The sequence below is a fragment of the Metarhizium brunneum genome, chromosome 5 (assembly GCF_013426205.1).
Source record: "Metarhizium brunneum chromosome 5, complete sequence".
Taxonomy (NCBI): domain Eukaryota; kingdom Fungi; phylum Ascomycota; class Sordariomycetes; order Hypocreales; family Clavicipitaceae; genus Metarhizium; species Metarhizium brunneum.
In genome coordinates, this window is record NC_089426.1 from 2,921,114 (window position 1) to 2,937,166 (window position 16,053).

At 52.4% G+C, this 16,053-nt stretch overlaps 6 protein-coding genes across 6 annotated transcripts; 2 read left to right on the top strand and 4 right to left on the bottom strand.

The window, feature by feature from the left end:
• Nucleotides 1–327: 327 nt before the first annotated feature.
• G6M90_00g089470 (uncharacterized protein) lies at nt 328–1,193 on the bottom strand (the record flags this gene model as incomplete). Its single annotated transcript, XM_014686123.1, has 2 exons — nt 328–1,077; nt 1,182–1,193. 2 exons carry the CDS (start codon nt 1,191–1,193, stop codon nt 328–330), a joined length of 762 nt encoding a protein of 253 aa, XP_014541609.1.
• Nucleotides 1,194–3,782: 2,589 nt separating this feature from the next.
• G6M90_00g089480 (uncharacterized protein) lies at nt 3,783–4,942 on the top strand (the record flags this gene model as incomplete). The annotated part of the gene is made up of 4 exons (XM_014686124.2): nt 3,783–4,283; nt 4,357–4,412; nt 4,481–4,628; nt 4,700–4,942. The coding sequence occupies 4 exons, from the start codon at nt 3,783–3,785 to the stop codon at nt 4,940–4,942; spliced, it is 948 nt and encodes a 315-aa protein (XP_014541610.2).
• Nucleotides 4,943–5,718: 776 nt separating this feature from the next.
• On the bottom strand, nt 5,719–6,512 carry SUI1 (Eukaryotic translation initiation factor eIF-1; the record flags this gene model as incomplete). Its single annotated transcript, XM_014686125.1, has 4 exons — nt 5,719–5,867; nt 5,947–6,039; nt 6,193–6,267; nt 6,485–6,512. The coding sequence occupies 4 exons, from the start codon at nt 6,510–6,512 to the stop codon at nt 5,719–5,721; spliced, it is 345 nt and encodes a 114-aa protein (XP_014541611.1).
• A 2,043-nt stretch (nt 6,513–8,555) lies between these two features.
• On the top strand, nt 8,556–10,020 carry TRM44 (tRNA (uracil-O(2)-)-methyltransferase; the record flags this gene model as incomplete). The annotated part of the gene is made up of 2 exons (XM_066131354.1): nt 8,556–9,845; nt 9,964–10,020. The coding sequence occupies 2 exons, from the start codon at nt 8,556–8,558 to the stop codon at nt 10,018–10,020; spliced, it is 1,347 nt and encodes a 448-aa protein (XP_065987399.1).
• Nucleotides 10,021–10,067: 47 nt separating this feature from the next.
• Nucleotides 10,068–11,248, bottom strand: npcC_1 (Hydroxyquinol 1,2-dioxygenase; the record flags this gene model as incomplete). Its single annotated transcript, XM_014686127.1, has 3 exons — nt 10,068–10,338; nt 10,404–10,885; nt 11,015–11,248. The coding sequence occupies 3 exons, from the start codon at nt 11,246–11,248 to the stop codon at nt 10,068–10,070; spliced, it is 987 nt and encodes a 328-aa protein (XP_014541613.1).
• A 764-nt stretch (nt 11,249–12,012) lies between these two features.
• G6M90_00g089520 (uncharacterized protein) lies at nt 12,013–14,631 on the bottom strand (the record flags this gene model as incomplete). The annotated part of the gene is made up of 1 exon (XM_014686128.1): nt 12,013–14,631. One exon carries the CDS (start codon nt 14,629–14,631, stop codon nt 12,013–12,015), a length of 2,619 nt encoding a protein of 872 aa, XP_014541614.1.
• Between the last annotated feature and the right edge of the window lie 1,422 nt (nt 14,632–16,053).

Consider the following 16,053-nt stretch of genomic DNA (forward strand, 5'->3'; position numbering starts at 1 on the left):
ATCCTCGCCCTCTCAACATGCAAGGATACAAGTAACAGGTTCCGCTGCCCGACATTCCTTACAGCCCTTTTACCACTGATGCTATGGAATCATCATCACTCTGAAAGCGTAGTGCTGACCCTGGGCCGCTCTTGGTATGAGATGTGTCGCTGCCGTCACCTGGTGATGGACGACCAATGGGATCGTGAAAATCTAAAATTGTCTACATCAGTGCAAGCTCCTGGGGCATAGAATGCAGCCTACACCATCTCACCTTCGATCTCAGCACCGTTCTTGGCGTGGGTATGCCAATCGAATCAGCACATTAACCTTGCCAAGAGTTGCCAGCTACCCTTTGTGGTTCCTCCTGAGCTCACGCATCAACGGCTGCACCGAGCTGAACAACGACGTAGCCTGTTCAATTTTTCGAAGAAGTCTGTCGCGTGTAGTATTCACGATGCCAGCAAGAGCCTCGTGCACATCGTTCAATTTCTCGTGTGTCCGGCGACGTGAACTCTCCACCTCCTCCTGGACCTCATCAAGCCGACCTCGCAAGTGGTCCCTCGTGTCAACAATGAGTTTATTGATATGGCCGTTTGCGATGTCGATCTTTCTACAAACAGTCAAATTGATATCCTCGGATACCTTGTCGAGCTTTGTTACAAAGGCATCATGGTTCACATCGAGGCCATGTCCGGTTTCAAGAAGCCCATGTTTAGTTCGACTGTTGACGTCGACAACAGCCCTTGACAAATCCTCAAGCCTGCCAGACGTGGCCTTGTGCGAGTCTTGTACAGTCTTGAATATTCCACTGCGATGATCGTCGAGAGTGGTGCACACACGGTCGTGGGCCTGGTCAATGTCCAGCCCCAGAGCCTGTATGTCGACTCTCGTAGTCATGATGTCGAGCGCTAGGGAGTCAAGCCGCGCACTGACGTCTCTCATCAAGGTCCCATCGATATCTAGGAGACTCTTGTCAAATCCAGAAGTTGAAGTGCATATTTTCTCAAGGCCTTCACTGATCTCGGCGCGCAGAGCACTAATGTCTCGCCGTATAGCTGTAATTGCAGCAGCTACTTCTGTCATTTCCTGGCTTCCCTGCAACCGTTGGTCAGCACCAAGAACATGCTTCCACACGTGATAGACCTAACCCGTCAAGAAATTGGGTGTGGGAAATAGTGATCATGGCTTCTCCAACTTACAACAGTGACCATTGGTGAAGCCATATCCCCCGACTTGGTGAAAACACGCGTGTGACAAGTGACACGGTGGTGGACCGGATTCAGCCGAAAGGTAACATGCAGTGTGAAGGACTCGTTCAAGAGAATGAATCTGTACAAGATCACTCCGCGACTGAACAATTCCGGATAACGAGTCGCTGGCATGACAACCCCACAAGGCCTCGGGAAGAATAAGGTGTCAGATAGACAAACTTTCGTGCGTGTCACAGTTGTGCTGCAGTTCGTCTGTGGTGTAACATGTTTATTTTCTTCCCATACTCAAAATGGACTGCGCTGGACGAAAATGACTTCTTTATAGCTTAGATCTTGATTTCAATGGCTCTGAACCTTGCTTCTAGCTACTAACATCGAGGCAAACCCACACGTCAATGTCCGGACATGATCCCGCTCAGTTGTGGGACTTTGTGCTCTCGGAGAAGCCGAGCGGCAGATGTGCAAATGTCGAGACGATTCCCCTGTATCGATGATGACGGTCGAAGTTGCTTGTCATGAGTTCCACTCAGGTCAGGATGTTCTCAGCCTCAGCCGGGCAAATGCGTCAGTGGCGGCCTGTTTGCTGCCATGCGGTAGAAGATTAATTTCTCCACAGGGCGAAAAGCCTCAGAGAGGTCAGGAAAGGCGATTCATGATTTCTGAAGGAGAGGGAATACGTCAAATTCACAGGCCCAGCTCGCTTCAGCAGGTGTCTGAGACGATTCTCCAAAGGGGTATGAGACTACCTACAAGGATTTCAGGCTCTTCCTGGCAAAGTTGCATATAGACATCGGCGGATCTAATATTGAGGCTCTTTCAATGGAGACAATCAAGAGGGACCTGGCATTGCTCTACAAATCTAGACACCGACGCCATGGTACTAAAACGTAAGATGCGCTTGCACCGAGTATGAGACAGCCGTCACGAGTTCAAACCATACTCTCACAGCTTCGCAGCCACTACTATCGCGGACAAGACTTATGCTTGGTTCTGGATTAGCATTGCAGGAAAACAAGACGGATGGAGTGTATAAAATGTGTGGATGCTACGGTAGTAGAAGCTCCATTGTCCTCTTGAAAAGCCGGGACAACTCCAGCCACCGACGACACCGTGAAGATCATCACCCATAGCCTGACACCTTGCGGTGGCTGACATGGCAAATATTCGACAGTATTACATGTCATGTATCAAGAAGCCACGCATAGCGGCCATAGCTACCTCAGCAAGCACCAATCATATATGGTTCTAACCATGGGCCCAGAAGGATTGAGAGCACCAGGACATGGAGACGAGTTCTAACTTGGAGAAACGCAGCGGGATGCTGAAGACTTGAGAGACACGGGAATATCGAACAAGGTGTATGCCTATGCAATGACGGACTCCAATAGCGCAGAATGAGACGCAGCTTGCATACAAGGCGCTGTCATCCAATGACTCGGATTCCTTGCTCTGGATTCTGCTGGACCAGTGATCTAGGGAGCAAACATGGCTTCTGTTCCATCTTAGTAACGTAAGAGGCAATCCCAGCGCGCCACATTCATGTCTAGATTGATTGCTTCACCGGCAAAGCTGATTGGCATTCTCATCCAGCGTGCGTTGACGGCACGAGGGCTCGTATCTTGATATCATGGGAATAGAAGGGTGATTTGATTGCCAATAGCGGCAGGGCATGCGATTCGCACAGGGGCAAACCGCGTTGTCGTAGATAATGGCTTGCAGGAATGGCGCAGTCCAGAAATCGGGACTCGAATGCCGCGCCAATCTGACGCATGGTGGTTCTGATATGTTTGCTGCAACCAGATCCGAGACAATAATGAAGGCAGTGCTCGTGCTGCAGATAAAGGCCATATTTGACGTATCCTCTTGCAGGAGGACACTACCACGCCGCCCCTCTGATAAGATGACGTTGGATTTCCCGAGAGCTTGGATCAGCCCGTCGTCCAGGCCATGGATGATCCACAGGGCTTCATTTCTCCACAGTCATCCAGTCAATTGATCAACTCTTTGGGATTGCCGTCAGCTCTCATCTCGTCGGCGTTGCCAAGCTCGACTCCCCTTACCCACCACCTTCCGACCAGATGACAGGTGACACTTGGAGTACGGAGTGGGATCAAGATCAAGGATGCATGTGTTAAACCAGAGAGGCGGCAGCAGTACCCCAAGACCCTGGTCTGCATGCGTTCTTGTGTCATCTCTCATCTCTCATCTCCAAGACCCCTATCGACCTACCAACCTATCGAGGTAGCTCCGCCGTTCTCCGCCTCGGCCTCTGCTTCTGCTTCTGCCACATCGCCGTTGGAGCACGACTCCAACCATCGATCCCATCCCGCCGCCACGGGACATAGCACAACACTGGCCTGTCCCCCCCCCGTCGTGACACTCGCCTGCTCGCCAGCTTCTTGTTTGCAGTCAAGCTACACCTCCATTCTCCGCTCTCCGCCGTGCCTCCATCCCGCACCCTCAAGCCGCCTCCACTGCCAACAATCGAGCAGCAAGGTCCAGCTTCAGCACAGCGCCAACCACAATCCAGTGACTGCCGACCGATTCGACCAATACTCGACTGCTTCCTCCCCATGGCCTGAGAGTGCAATGGCGATGGCCCGTCCTCACCACAGGGCGTTGTCCACCGCATCCTCATCGCCCACCGATCACCCGCCGCCCAACACCACATCTTCAACATCTACACACGTCCCCATAGCTACGGCCGGAGCTTCACATCGCAACTCCTCCAACCCCAACCACAAACGAAGCCACAGTCACACCCACAACCTCAACCACCGCTCCAACCCGTCCTCCTCGTCTTCGTCCCCTGCGCCCGTCCACCCGTCTCTCCTCCAACCTCGAGTCGCCGTCGTCCTCAACGTCCCTCCTCCCTGGCACCCGTGGCTCTTTGCTCTCCGCCTCTGCTCTATTCTCCCCGCGGTCTGGTGGGGTCTACCATGCGCCCTGCAGCTTCTTCTACGACTTCTCCCCGGCCCCGACCGAATTCTTGTCGTGCGCCCGAATCGAGCCTGCACAACCGCGCCGTGCAACGGCGGTGACGATGCCGTTCCCTTCGCCCTGACAGAAGGCGCCCTGGCGACAATATGGGTTCGTTACCTGGGGCCCCCCTCGAGCCGGCATTACTCTCAGTTCGCTAATACCAGTCCTCTTTTACATGTAGTGCTTTGCCTGTGGATATCTCTCCTTCTTCTTTACCGACTGCCTCATGTCACGATGGTCAGTCACATGCCAACGCGCGACAAATTGACAAGTCAGACTCTGCAGTCCAACTAACTCTCCAACAGGCTCATCCACTACACTCCCCAAGCGACCATCGTCCGTCTGCTCACAATCAACGCCGTCAATGCGTATTTGACCATGACCGTGCTCTCGTGTGCCGGTGGCTTTGAAGACCCCCGGCTCATGCTCCCGGGCTGGATCGGCATAGCAACCGTATGTCACTTGGGAATATATACCAACGCGCCTAGGATGGATTGTTACTGACTCGCCTTGTTTGACGATAGACGCTGACAGTGTGCTACCACATCACGCACCAAAAGATCAACATACGAAAGGAGACGTCAACGTCCATCAATGTCTTCTCGATAGCAAGTTACATTAGCATGGTAACTCTGCTGGTACATATGCATTCCTTTCAACTCAATTATCCTGCCATGCCGTTCATTGGACATGCCAAAAGGTTATGGAATGATGTATATGGTATGCTGGTGCAAATCAAGGGGTCCATTGAACGAGCAGAGCTCTGAGTTGACCCCGGAGAGGACACAGAGGGGGTGAGGGAAGCAAAGAAGCAAGAGGGTGGATGGATTCGTGTCTGAGAAATCTATTGTTACATGGCATGTGCTTGGCGGGCGTTCAATCTCAAAAAATACCCCATTGTCTACTTAGTAGTGTCTACTTAGTGGCTACATTTCTTCTTCTGTTTGACCAGCCTCGGAGCGTCGAATGATTAATCGGTTGCACGGCAGTATCATAGTCGCATCACAGTAATTTGGAGCACGCATCACATGAATTAGTACCAACCCTTTTCATACCATCATTTCCTCTCGCACTCTAACATTAAGTCACTTTACTTTTGCTCAGTAGTTTTTTTTTTTTTTTTTTTTTTTTGCAATTTAAAACTCTCATTTCACTACTCTGCCCAAGACTACGGCCCGGCTTGCCTGATAAACAAATTAGCGAGTGACTGACAAGCCACGCATCAACTTGGCCCGTAGCCGAACTCATCCCTGGGTTGAGCAAGGCAGCTCGCCGTGCTTTCCGTTTCGCTGCGGCCAATACTCGCTCTTGCCGAGGATCCTCACCCAACAACCAAAAAAAGCAAAAAAATCTCTCACGCATCAGTGGATGATGGTGGCCGTCGTCCTCGAGTTCGATTGGAGCCGAGTTGAGCCCCTGGCTATCGATACATCTGGAAAGAGGTGCAATACGCGGGGGATCGTTCTCGTCCCAAACCGTCCTCTACGTCAGCGGATGCCTCGTGATGAGCAAGCAGCTGACAGGGCAACGGCGCATTGCTAGCTTAGAAACCGTGGACTTTGATGGTCTTGGCGTCTAGCTCAAGGCCGTCCTTCTTGTCGACGAGGAATTCCTGAACATCTTTGCGCTGGTCACCCTGGAGCTGGATCACCTCGCCCATTTCCGTATCGTTGACGATAGTGCCATTGCAGGCTGGAGAGTGCTGTTAGTAACCATGTCTATGCCCGGTGTCGCTAACAATGGATGCGTTTGGAAGTAGCCTTCAACGTACCAAATTTCTTCTTGATGACCTTGAGAATCTTCTTCTGGTCAAACTTCTTCGGAAGACCCTGCACAGTGGTCAAAGTCTTACGTCCATTACGCTCTATATATTTGTCAGTAACTGTGCGTTCAGGGTGCATGTGCTGCTCCCCCTCTCTGTCACGCCATATGGAGGAAGATTGTGACATAGATTGCCGCTCCGCGTGAAGACGTGGGTATAACATCAAGTCGGGTGAGGCAAGCGTGGAAGACGTACGCTGAATACGTATATGTATGTAATTCTGTGACTGCTTGGTCTCGCCTGTATCTTCGTCGGCTTCGGCGAAGGGGTCTAAAAATTGCGTGAAATTAGCATCATTACTCAAAGTTGCGAGTCAGAGCGCCGTGGCAGGGGAAATGGCGGGGCCTACAGCTGGCAGAGGATCAAGACGCGATGAAAAAGCGGGTTTGTGGGCGACAGGGGAAAACATGGGCGAAGGACGAGAAAAAAAAGAAGATGGTGATGAGGGAGTAAGGGGCGATCATGAAGAGGCCAGAGGATAACTTACCAAAGGTCTTAAGATTTTCGATGGACATAAACTCGGACGTTGAGGGGTGACTGTGGGAAATGGGTTTGTTGACGAAGTCGGGATGTTTCAGCGAAAGGCTGCAGATAGAGGTGCCTCGCTGTGTGAAGTTTGTTTGGACGGGTTGTAGGTTCGTGAAGGCGAAGTTGAAGCAGCAGGCGATGGGGGGAGAATAAAATCCGAGAAGGAGAATTGTGCTTCTGGCGAGGGAAAAGGTTTAAATGTGCGTGGCGAGAGGCAAAGGGCTGACAAGAGCGTTTGCGACAAGAGGCCGGATTAGTGGTGATGGGAAGAGGGGCGGGAAATGGGAGAAGACTCGTCTGGAGCCTTTTGATGCAGGCCGAGAAGACGAGGGGCACGGGGCTTGGGCTGCGGGCTGCGGAATGTGTGGGCAAGAGGTGGTGGGCGGGCGGTGGTAGGTTATGGGCAGACGGCGGCAGGTGGCATACTACAGAGACGGGAGCAGCTTGCAACTGGCGGACAACGGGCGGCGAGTAGCGGCCAAGTGCCCCACCAAGGGTAGGGTGGGCGAATGAGGCGCAATTGCTGCCTTAGATTTGAGGTGTGCACAGCCACAGAAGGTCGCAGAAGGGCCTGGCAATCTGGCTATCAGACGACTTATGACTGATAGCCTTCGTGCTCTTGAGAGCTGTAGTGTGTGTCTCGGTGTGCCAGCCTTCAAAGTCTCAGCTTGAGGTCAGCGTTCAAGTGACATGGATGCCAACATTGCAGCGCCTGGTCATGTCAAGCGCGCTCAAGCGTGATGAGCCAATCGCGACAGGGTTCATTAGGCCCATTAGGCCCAGTGACCTGTAAATGCCTGGATTCTTTCAGATTGATGACAACCCACCAGCTCCTGCAAATTGCAAATTGCAGGAGCGAGACAGGCATCTGGCTGGCAGCGAAATAGATGGGACTGAAAGTAAGACAGTGCGCCTTTGTCATTTTTGTTGCGAGGCTCAATCATTGCTTGGCGGTCTGGCTGCTGCAGGTCATCGACATCAGGCTGTGTTTAGGTGCGGCGTCACCGCGCCACCTGTGCCGCCGAGCCAAGGGAATGCCGGCGGGAACCTATGAACTTTCTTCAAGCACTGGCTGCCTATAGGTAAAAAAGTGAATGTGAAGTGTCATCGCCGCAGCCTCTGGCTGTTCGCCCCAACAGGTCTGGTATAATTGCTCTTTTCTCCTAGCCTTGCAGCATGATAAATTCGTGGATTGGAGCACAAATGTGTCTCACTCACGTGAGCAAGCACTAGCTTCCACGTCGCGGTCTAGTGCCGCCACAAGAACTCTGGAGGCAGAGGTCGACGGTAGGTCCATTCTGTATGGGCACTCTTGTACTAGTAGTACTAGATAGCGGTTGGTAGTTATAATCCGTACTGCGTCATAGATTGACTCTCCTTTTGGCACGGTCCAATACTGTCTCTTGGGAGCGGCATTCCGAACATTAAATGGCAGGAGCAACCCGAGCGGCGAGGGCGACACCGGCTGGGAGGCAGCGAGGGGAGCTGTCATTCCGCCATCTGAGCCTGTCAGCTCAATCTTTGATTTTGCGCTATGAAGTCATCAAGACACAAGTCTGCAGTCACTAGGCTTTCGGCCTGCTTCGAGGCCTCTCGGGTTTCTCAGGTTCGTCATGTCGTGGTTGTCTGGTGTCTGCTGCCCCTCCACTGCCCCTCCATTGCATTCTTTCAGCCCCGCTGGCTACTCGCCTGTTCCACCACCGGCGCAACCGTCATTGGCTTTTCGGATTTTTCAACCAGTTGTGTTGGCATCTCTAACATGCCTCACGCTTCTCGCCTATGACCGCCTTGTTGGTCAATGAATTGGGCATGCTTGCCGTCGAATTAGGTGGGTGATAGTACGCATCCAAAGAATTGCGAGCGTTCGAGCGTTGGGTGAATGGTATCACCGTGTCACGTCATCTGTTTGGTACACCTGACACCAAATTGTTACAATCACCACCGTCTTCTTGCGACACCTTACAAAAGCAAACGAATTTGATATGCGAGATTGTTACTAGACTTAGCTGTCGAGGGCCGGCCAGCTCATTATGCCATTTGAACCTGAGGGGGTGCCCTCAACAGCGTTGCCCTATTTCGAAGACTCTACCGCCGAGACCGACGTATGGGTGCCGTACTATAGCCATGGCTGTACTTTTGGGCCAGAGCTGTTTTCTAGCATCATGATGAATATGGTTCACAACCCTAACATCAATTCTACTTGGCTATTTCGCGCAGATATCTTGTACGACGACGGAAACATGGACGAGGCCACTACAACAAACATCTCCAACGGTGTGCCTGACACCATCCAACCCGTCATTCGAAGTATCCCACATATACCCCTGAAGCGCACTTTAGTACGACGATTGATCCCCAGGAGCGAAAGAAGGGACAATCCCCTCAATCAAACTTGCACTTTCCATTTCACGAATGAGTCAGAAACACTCGTCACATCTTTGGTCTTATATATTCCTCATGTGGTGTCTATGGAGCATCTACCCTTCTATCACCCAAAGGTCCGAGGAATTGCACACCTTCATCAGTGGAGCACTACTTCGCGCTCTGGCACAATATCGGTTCATTTTCTAGGGGGTTCGCCAAGTGACCTTTTGGATCCCAAACTAGGTCGAATTGCCTTTCATCTTCTTGAGGTTCTTCACAGACATGGCGAAGGAGCTGTGCAAGGTTACGTCAAAAGGGTCCATCACGATCGCGTTATACCCCAGGCAAGATTTCAAAATCGATATGCGGAACTCAAGAGCAAATATTCGCGCCGACTGGTCAACACCTGGGCTGAGAGCACCGACCCTGGCAAACACGTATTTGAAGATCTTGGCATTGCTGCTTTCTTGATTGAGCTATGGGCAGACATGTACAAGGGCAAAGAATTCCCTGGTTTCGTTGATATAGGGTGTGGAAATGGTCTGCTCGTGTATCTCCTTACACAAGAGGGTTATAACGGTTGGGGTTTCGATGCGCGGGCGCGAAAATCATGGGCCAACTACACAACTCCAACAGCCATGTCACCGTCTGGGAAATCTCTTGAGGAAAAGCTTCTATTGCCCAGCATAATACCCGCCCACAGAGACAGAAACAATCCCTCTCAACTATTACACTCTGCTCATATCCACGATGGAGTCTTCAGATCAGGTACATTCATCGTCTCAAATCACGCCGACGAACTGACACCTTGGACGCCTATCCTCGGCACAATCTCCAACTGCCCCTACATCATGATCCCCTGCTGCAGCCACAGTCTGACTGGGGAGAAATACCGCCCGCCCCCACCAAGGGACAAGTCGAAGCCAAAGTCAACATATGCCTCGCTGGTTGACTGGGTGTCCCAAATTGCAGAAGATTGTGGCTGGCAACCAGAAACTGAAATGCTACGCATCCCGAGCACAAGGAATACGGGAATCCTAGGTCGTCACCGAATCAAGGCAGCTTCTGACATAGACATACACGCCATACTACACAAGTACGGCGGTGTTGAGGGATACTATGAAAATGTAGTGAAACTGGTCAAGGCGGGGCCACGATCACACTGAGACTTTACCCCCTTAGTCTAGGTCAGGAACTGGCAAGTGATCTACCAGCTTCATACTCAAGCCCAACTCTCGAAGCGCTTGGATGGCATTGCGATCTCGTAGCTCATCGGCTTCCTTTTGTGTGACAAGCACAAAATCGTGCTTCAAGAGAAGTGTGCCCTCCTTCACGCCATATTTGGCTGCCGTGGCGGCATCAACTTTCTCCAGATCAACAATGAGGCTCCTCTTGACAGCAAACACGGCGTCGCTCGTCTCATAAGGATCGCCACACATGTACAATGCCCTTGGATAAGTCATATTAGCAAAGAGCCGTCGGCCCTCCTAGCAGTTGCAAGTTGAAATACTTACGTGGTCAAATGATCCCAGCCATCCTTTTCAAACATGAAGTGCATATGCGCCGGCCGCCAACAATGCCGTTTCAGCAGCTTCAGCAACTGCCCAACCGGCCCGTCCTCGGGTATGGCATAACTCACGGGCCTGACTGCCTTGAACCAAAACTTGCCCTTGGCGTCGCTCACAATGATGCACCTCTCTCTGGGACCCTCCCGGTGGTCGTGCTGCACATCATATTGGCCCGATGAATCAGTCTCCCAAATGTCCACCTTGACGTCGGATACAGGATTCCCCGCCGTATCGCTGACGGTGCAAAGCACAAGGAGGGGCTCGCCATTCGGATCAGATGTCATGGAGCTGCCAGAGTCAATGGTTGGTGCGTCGTGGGTATGGAACGGACCGAGGTTAGACCCCTCTGTTGAAGCAGGCGGTTTAGGATGGTTGATAGAGTCGACCAGCAACGATAAGGCGAGTACGTCGGAAAGGAGGATGAATTCCTACCACTGTCAGCACGGCCCATCCTTTTCACGACATGACAAAGAGTTAGAGATTAGAGAAGAAAAGAGAAATAATTCACAAATGCCATCTATTTTGATACCAAGCCAGGTGAAAAGAGCGAGACTTACATGCCTCACATCGCTACTCGTTTGCCCACACCTCACCAAAAAGTCCAACGCCGCCATCCACTCCGTCGTGCTCAACCTCGTCCCCCTCGCAAAGTCATGCAGGTGCGTAATCAGCCTCTCCACGAGGTAATTAACACGCGCATTCCCGCTCTGCGTACTGATTCGCACCACATTGGGCGTAATGTTATCTGTTGTAAGGTCCAACAGGGGCCCTGGCAGCGTAGGTTGTGCCATGCTGTACGATGTCCTCGTCAAATCGTGCGGGCCGGACTTCAGGACCCCGTCTTCTTATATATTCGGCCCAGGCGACCGGTGGCATGATTGTCCTGTTGTAGATTCTCCTTTCGGCCGCACCCTTTCATCCCGCCTCCCCTTCCCGGTCTGCCATCTCGTCAACGTGATGCGACTATCCCCGCCGTCCTGGTGTCATTTTTGGCGGGGTAGGTTGTATTTATACACTCGAGATGGCTCACCTGTAAATCTTGCTTCGAATCAGGGAGTTATCGTCGGCGCCAATGTCCCGAAACAGCCTCAGCGGCACTGAATACCATCCACACGGAACATGGCTGACTAGTGCACTTAAAAAAGTCAATGGGATCGAAACAAGATACATCATTATGCTGCCAACGCCAAAACTATGCACCCTATGCGGAAGATCGACCTCCTTACACTCTCTACCGAGTTCAGAATTCCACCAATCTGGCAAATGCAGCAGCTTCTCTGTAGTATTTGATATCCATGCTCGTCCATCCTCAAAACACACAATATAGTGACTATTCCTCATGCAGACTTGAACAACACATCATCCATCATTTCCCGTTGGTATGTTCTCAAAACAAGAAAAATAAAAACTTGGTATCCGACAACTGTAAAACATTGCCATCCGCAACATCCATTACTTATTTACTGATGCCATCATATTCGAAAAATTAGAAACAAACGAAAACCGTGGGCGTCAAAATTCGACCACTTGGATTGAGTAAATGCATGCGGCATCATCATTCTTCCTCGTCCTCCTCAATTGGTGCAGGCGTGCGACGCTCGGTGCGCCTCTTGGGTCGTCGATGTCTTGAGCTGCTGATATTGCTGGCAGAGTCATCCGGCATGATGTCAATGTCGTCCATGGCCCAATCATCGTCACTTGCGCCTTCGACATCACTGCCGGCAGCCCAGGCTGGCCGTTCGTATCCCGAGTGCTGAGAATTGCCGGATCCAGGGGTGGACAGCACATCGATGCGACGACGACTCTGCAAGTTCTGCATGAGGCCGGCTCCTCGCAGCCGCAGGGCTGTTCGTACCATCTCTGCCTTTTGGTGCAGTTTCTCAAACGCGTCTTCTAAACTTTCCATGCCTGCGTAAATCTCCCGTTCTATTTCAGCAATGGCTGCCATTTCCATTTCCTCGTCATTTGATACAGGCTGTCTGCTACTTCCCTGGACGCCTGACGATGCCAGGCTAACAAAGGATGCAGGCGTCGCGCCTCGGGAGTAGGGCGAGAATGGGGTTGTAGTCCTGGATCCCATGGCTGATGGTCCTCTAGGCAGCGGACTCATTGAGGAGCGGGAGCCAAAGTAGCCGCTTGCGGGCGTTTCAGCACGAGATTCGAGACCTGGATTCATGTCGTCTGCATCTGCTCCTGACCAGAGGAAGCCGTCAAATCGGCCAGAGGTCAAAATCTCCCATTCGGCGTTATTAATATTTGAAATAGTGACGAGCAAATCGTGAGTATGTGGGTTCTTGACAAGGTAGCTGGCGGATTCAGCATCTCGAGGGACTTGCTGTAGGCGATACAAGCGTTGAAGGGACAAGCCGGACTTGACGATGAAGTCGTTCCGTGGCCTATGAACTGGTGTAGGAGCCCTAGTCGACGACTTTAATTCTCGTGAACCGGACAACAGAGCATTGAAGAATGGCCGATCATCAGCGGCCATGTTTGTCAGAATGGCAAATGTAAGAGTCTCATCGTCCACATCTTGGGGAGGTGGTACTGGAGTTTCACCCGTGTTAGTTAGCCACTTATCTACAGCCGACCTGACCTTCTTCGACTGTCGAAGGTAATGTTCTCTGAATTCTTCTGCGATATCCGGGTCCATTTTCAAGGGAGATGCAGGTCGCGGTGGTACTTCTGCGGAGATCTCAGCGGCTTTGGTCCCAATCTCAGCAAGATCAAACGGCGGCCAGTCTGGAAGTTCAATACGCCCGCTGACCCATTCCAGCACGTCACCCCATGTCAGGCCCTTGTGTATTTCATGAGATCGATCGCACATGACGCATGCGCAGCCGTGAGGCGGCAAGTCCCGTGAGAAAACATTTTCCAGCCTGTCCAACAGACGTCGGGCAACGGAGCGATGGCCAGTCGCAACTGCAACAGAGCCCTGCTTCGCCAAAACGTTGGAATATTGGTCAAGTAGGTTGAGGAATGGCGCAAACAACGTGTCCGATCCAGTCAAGGGGGGGTTCGATGTTCGAGATCCATTCTGAAGAGGCAGGACTGATAAAAAGTGTCGAGGGACGGGGTAGGGCAGACCACCATTTTGCAGCAGGTAGTCGACTCGAGGGATGTCGTGGATATCGATTGGGGGCGGCGGAGGTGGAGGTGGTGGTCCGGCCATGGAAGCTGGGGTCGCCGTCTTGGACGGGAAAGCAGATTCATTGTCTGCAAAGTCGGGCGGAGATGGGTCCTTGCCGCCGTCATACAAGTGGGAGGGAAATCTCGCTGTCTGGGTCGGTGTTCGTGGGGAGGAATCTTGGACGCTTGACGGTGAGGATCCGTCGTCTCGAGACTCGACCCTCTTGGAGCTGGACCTGGCAGAGTCGGATCTTCTCACAGAATGCCGCGATGAACTTGACCTGACAGAGCCAGATGAACGAAGTTTGTCGTGTGATTTGTGCTCGCGTGATTTGATGTAGGTGGCTTGGCTGGACGAAGCAGATTTTCTGCTCAGCTTGGACCGATCATCGTTATGGGATGCGGATCTGGAGAGACCAGAAACTGTAGATTTGGGGCGTCCACCGTCAGAGCCCTTGATATCACCGCCGCTCTTCCTCCTGTCTGCAGAGACATCGGTCTCGGGTGGGGTAGGCGGTCTGGAGCCCCTTTTGGAGGTTGATGCTGCTCTGTGCAGTTCAGCAGACCTTGATCTCCGTTCTTCGTCGCCAACGTCGGTAGGTTCAGGGGTTGGGGGGTTGGAGAGGTGCGACTTTCGTGGCTCACCCAAGTCGTCGCGGCTCATGACAGCTTCTTTGCTGTGGGCCTTGCTGAAGCTCGGGTAAGGCATAGAGATGCGTGGCTTATCGAGGGATATGCTGATTGCATCTGCGGTTATGTCACTGGTAGAGCCATTTCTCTCGCGAGGCCCATCCCCGTCCTTGTCTCTCTCGCGATCTCTGTCGCGATCCTTCTTGCGATGTCGCCTGGTGGAGGCCTCACTGCCATCTGTGCCAAGCTTACTGCGCGAAGTCGAGGACTTGGAAGATCGGTGGCGGCGTTCACGGTCCTTGTCTCTGTCCTTGTCTCGATCTGTTTTACTCCGTTCCGACTTGGGGCGTCGGGTCTTGTCGCGATGGCCTTCGTCGGCGACGGAGTCGACGTCGGCGTCACGTTCCTTTGAAGGCATGCTTCAGCATTGGGGCCGAAGTGGCCAAGCGGCTGGGTGACGACAGCAGTGGTCGACAAATTTGTGTCCGAGCTTGCTGGTTCCGAGGTTGGAATCGAGAATTCGTTTGCAGTCGCTGCCTCGCTGTTTTGAATGAAGGGAGAAAAGAAGGTGAAGAATGTCGAGTCGGGTCTGGTGGATTTCGTCAGGTTCAGGCACCGATGACTTCACTCAGTGTGGGAGGTAAGTAACTGGGTGCGGGACTATGCGGGACTGGGTGCCCATGAGGATGCGGTGTGCTTGCAGCTCTGGATTCCGGGAGTGGGGGAGGCTGTCTTTGGAAACGGCAGACGAGAAATGTGGATAATAATAGATGCTGCAGAAGATGCTAAGGGAGGAGGAAAAGGACGGTTGAGAAAAAGGTGATGTGAGGTGGAGGAGGAGAATCGACACGGACGAGCGGCAAAAATGCATCGAGCAGGAGCACGAGCAGGAGCAGCTGGGAGCAGCTCGGGGATGCCAAAGTTCAATGCTTGAAGCACTCGAGGCGTCAGTCCACCAGGCTGCCAGTTCATATTCACTTGAGCTGTTGGCCAGTTACAAGGCACAAGGCCCAGACCCTGCACCACCAGCTGCACCACCACCCAAGGGTGTAGCCGCTGCTATGGGGCGGCTTCTCAGGGTCCCGTCTCGCCATCCTTTCTCTTTGGTCCATTCACAAGACAGCCAAGCCAGCCTTCAGAAAAGAAAAAAACTGGGACTCCAGGCTTGCGGGTGGCGTCCAACATTTCCCAAACATAAGGACCACGACCAGCTCATCAATCCTCCCAGACGTCTCGTCTGTCAAGACAGCACATGCCCCTCTGGTTTCCAGCGAGCACCTGCGTGGGGCGAGCTTGAGTTGGGGCTCCAGCTGGCTGGGGTGAATTGCTCGGCCAGCTCAAGGACTGTTTTTGCTAGGTGCGCCGACGTCCCACAAGAATACTCATCTAAATGAAATATATTAAGTGCATACATACTTACGTAAATATTTTTTATTTTATATACAGTATATTACCGTATACTTTATGGTACCTAAATACTAGGGGGATATGCGCACCTAGCAAAAAGAGTCTGCCCGCCGAGCAATTCACCGAGCTTGGCTGCTTGAGCTTTGTTTAGGCTGCAGCATCGACGCCCAAAGCTACATATGTATTCTTCTTCTCTCCATGTCAACGGCTCTCACCCAGTCACCACCAAGAGTACTCAAGTCCTCGCAGCTACGTGTTTGCGCCGCGAACCAGACCATCTCCCAGGCCGACTCATCCAACACGTCTTGCCTCGTCATCGCATCACCACCATCCGCCATCATGTGCCTGCAACTGTTGGCTTAACCTTGCCTGAACACATCTCCCCCCCCCCCAATCGGCATCTCCATCACCGCGTAAGCAGCCCATGCACGCC